Source organism: Glossina fuscipes, unplaced genomic scaffold (assembly GCF_014805625.2).
Source record: "Glossina fuscipes isolate IAEA_lab_2018 unplaced genomic scaffold, Yale_Gfus_2 61185, whole genome shotgun sequence".
Taxonomy (NCBI): Eukaryota; Metazoa; Arthropoda; class Insecta; order Diptera; family Glossinidae; genus Glossina; species Glossina fuscipes.
Window position 1 is genome coordinate 123,759 of NW_024003416.1, and position 3,340 is coordinate 127,098.

The window sequence follows — 3,340 nt, forward strand, 5'->3', positions numbered from 1 at the left end:
CAGACGGACTTACGGTGGACAGACGGACGCTGGACAACCGACGCGACATTTCCTTTTATTGTGTTTTTCTTTTTATATATTTCTTTGTCTAAAAAAAAAAAAAAAAATTTAAATCCTCAGCGGCGAGGAAAGAAAAAGAGTTTCATGACAATGTTTCCATTTTATCATTGGTAGGATAAGGCAAATGACTTTTAGATTTTAGATTTTTCAAATTTTTTTTTCCCCTTTTGCTTTTCCTTGCACCTTTTGTTTTTTCATACTGGTCGTTTTCAGGTACCTCGCCATACACAAATTCACGATAGCGCGCTCACTTTCCCAGAGGATATACGCATATTAGTTAGTTTAGGGGAAATTATTTTTATCTTCATTTTTTTGGACTTTGGTCTCGCCTTTACCGCGTTCGGCCGAGACAACACATCGCAAAAGGCTACCCTAACTCCAATGACACGATTTGATCAGCAGTTTCAACGACTCCACCTCGGAAGGCAGAACACCGCTGAAGAGTGCCCTACTAGCAGCAGTTCAGCAGGACTTTTCCCAAGTTTCGCTAAGAAAGACCGGCAGAAGTGGCCAATTCCAATCAACAACTAGTGGACACCCTAAGATAACAGAGCGAAGCATTGCTAAGTTGCATGCAAGAAGTCCGAAAAAGGAGAGGTATACTGAAGGTAGGCAAAGTCAAGTAAGGGGCATCAAAGGGACGGAAAATTTCGGGATTGCAGCAATAACATCTACGCCTAATCAGCAACCCCTATCCCAGCCAATAATACGCTAAAATGAGAGTTCTCAAACTGTCCAGCAAAACCAACAGACAGATGATCCTAGGACCGATGACGAAAGCACCCGAAGATGGTGTCTAGACCTGAATCGCTTGCATTTGAAATTTGACGGATCGGGTAAAGGTCTGATCGTTGAGAATTTCATCTTTAGGATCGAACGCCTCAGGCAGCAGCAACAAATAAATCACGCTAAGTTACTCGCCGAGTTCCACTGTCTAGTAGGGGGACAAGCGAATAAATGATATTGGCAACTGATCGAGAATCGCGAAGAAGACACCACTTTCGACTATGGTTTGAAAGCGGAGCTGTTGAACCAATTTAAAACAGCTGACTCGTATCACGAACTGATAAGGGAAGTCATGGAAGCAGCAGCTGCCGGAGAGTTTAGAAGCAACGGCATGAGGAGCGACGCCAGCCTCAATTTACAACGTCACTTGGCAACCAGCCGACGCCCACGCAAGCGCCGGCGCCAACTAGGGCGACACCAGAACAGCACATTCCCAGCCCAGTGGCATTAGTCGCCGCAACCACGGCTCCGAGTTCATCCTTTTGCCAAACACCCTTTCACCTAACTTTGTGCTATATCTGTGGGATGCCAGGAGATTTTTTCCACAATAAGATCTGCTTCAATTGTGGCAAAAACGAGAGTTATTATTATTATTATTCCACCATCGGAAAACACCAGACTGGCAAGGCAAGCCGGGAACCCCTGCCAGTTGAGACACCACCCGGATCAACAGCAATAACAATTCTATGGAGAGAGGGGGGTGCGAATCAACACCAACTGAACAAGACGCCACCCCACAAAGAAGCTTGGCGCAGCGAATCGCAGACTATCAGCAGAAACGCGGCGAAATTTTTAGCGCCGAAATTAGAAATAGACGAGGCTCACCCGAAAATACAAAACGATTCTTAGGCTTCGTTAGAGAAGAAGGGATTTCGAAACGAAATTGCAGCGATTATTACCCTGGAGCACAACAACAGATGTTCGCTCAAACTAAGGTTGACAACGTCGAAATCGAACGTCGACACAGGAACCAGCGTCAGTTGTGTGGAGCAGGAGCGAAAGAATTTCTTCAGATTTGAAAACACAAAATCGTGAAGCTTCGAAATTAGAACGTAAGAACGGCGAACGGGAATAAAACACAGGCACCAGGGCTCATCACCTTACCAGTCGAGTGGGAGAGGGAATTAGAAATATCGAGTTCCTCATTGTGCCAGTTTTACGGCACGAGTTCTACTTCGGCATAGATTTCTGGAAGGCTTTTGACCTATCCGTTGCCACCAAAGCAGGCACCATCAATTCCCCAAATAAGAGTCAGGTTTTGTATGCTATACGCCAAGAGGACCATAACTCCGAGAATTACCGAAATTCATCACGTTAACTGACCGGTACAAAGCACAGCTCCCCAGATAAGGTCATAAAAACATTTCCGCGCAATACGCCCGAAGAGTTCGACGGATCTAATGAAATCACCTCATCAACCTTATCTTTACCCAATCATCTACAACAACGGCAACGGCCTCGACTCAGCAACGCTCAAACGATAATAGCAACAGTAAATCACTACAATGAATTATTGCCCTCTTCGACAGCTACTAGCTAAAATGTTAACCATACCAATCACAACAAATTGACTAGACGTATACGCAATAGCAAAAATTTAATTAATCAAAGCAAAGTACTAAAATCGCCCACGCCTCACCCATCTACAACTTCTACAGCACCAAATCGTCATGCGCATCAGTAGGAACATCGTCACCATCACCATAACGTACAGAATCGGCAACAATCGCCTTCAACTACACAGCCTGCCGGCAACAGTACTGCATTGCAATTTATGCACAAATGCTACGCTGACTACAACAGCTCAACATAGTAAACCCTATTTCCATCTTGCGTACACAAACCAAATTCCAGCACATCTACTACTGAACGGCTGCTCAACAATGGTAAACAGTGAATTCGAACTGTCTACCAACACGAGTGATGAAAGTGTTAACAATGGCGAACCCGATAGTAACAAGTGTCTAACACCGTGGGACTTGGGCATGGAAGCGTTAAGAGATTCATGTCCCATAGATCTTGGACGTTGCTAAGCTAATGGCAATGAATTTTAAATGAAAGTCAACACTATCGTATGCAAAATCAACAACTCAAAGAGTTGCTCGACTTACGAAATGAACAGATTAGTAAACTTAATCGCGATTTGAAAGTTTGGTGACATTAGCTAGACTTACTTCAGCTAAATCACACGCAAGGTAGTGGCGTAATTGCTTTTACGAGTCCCACTGGCAAAAATCACAACGTCGTGAACCTGGAGAGTACGATATAGTTTCAAAGGAAGCAAATAAGAGCATTACTAACCATTCAAACCAAAATGTGGAACTGTTGATGGAGCGTGAATATGGTCAGAGGAACAATTGCCAACAAGAAAAATCTTATCAACGGGGTGTAACGAAAGAAGCTAGAGTATACCACGCCAAGGATATATTTGAGAGCCGTGCAGGCACAATCGAATCTTAGGCACTGCCTAGGCACCTCAGTCGGTAGAGCATGA

General features: G+C 44.3%; 1 protein-coding gene across 1 annotated transcript in view; it reads left to right on the top strand.

The window, feature by feature from the left end:
• Window positions 1-591, top strand: part of LOC119643532 — a 23,319-nt gene extending 22,728 nt beyond the window's left edge. Inside the window, exon 2 of the mRNA XM_038042906.1 lies at window positions 274-591. Within this exon, the coding sequence (XP_037898834.1) occupies window positions 274-591 (318 nt within the window). The remainder of the gene's footprint in view (window positions 1-273) is intronic.
• The last annotated feature ends 2,749 nt before the right edge of the window (window positions 592-3,340 follow it).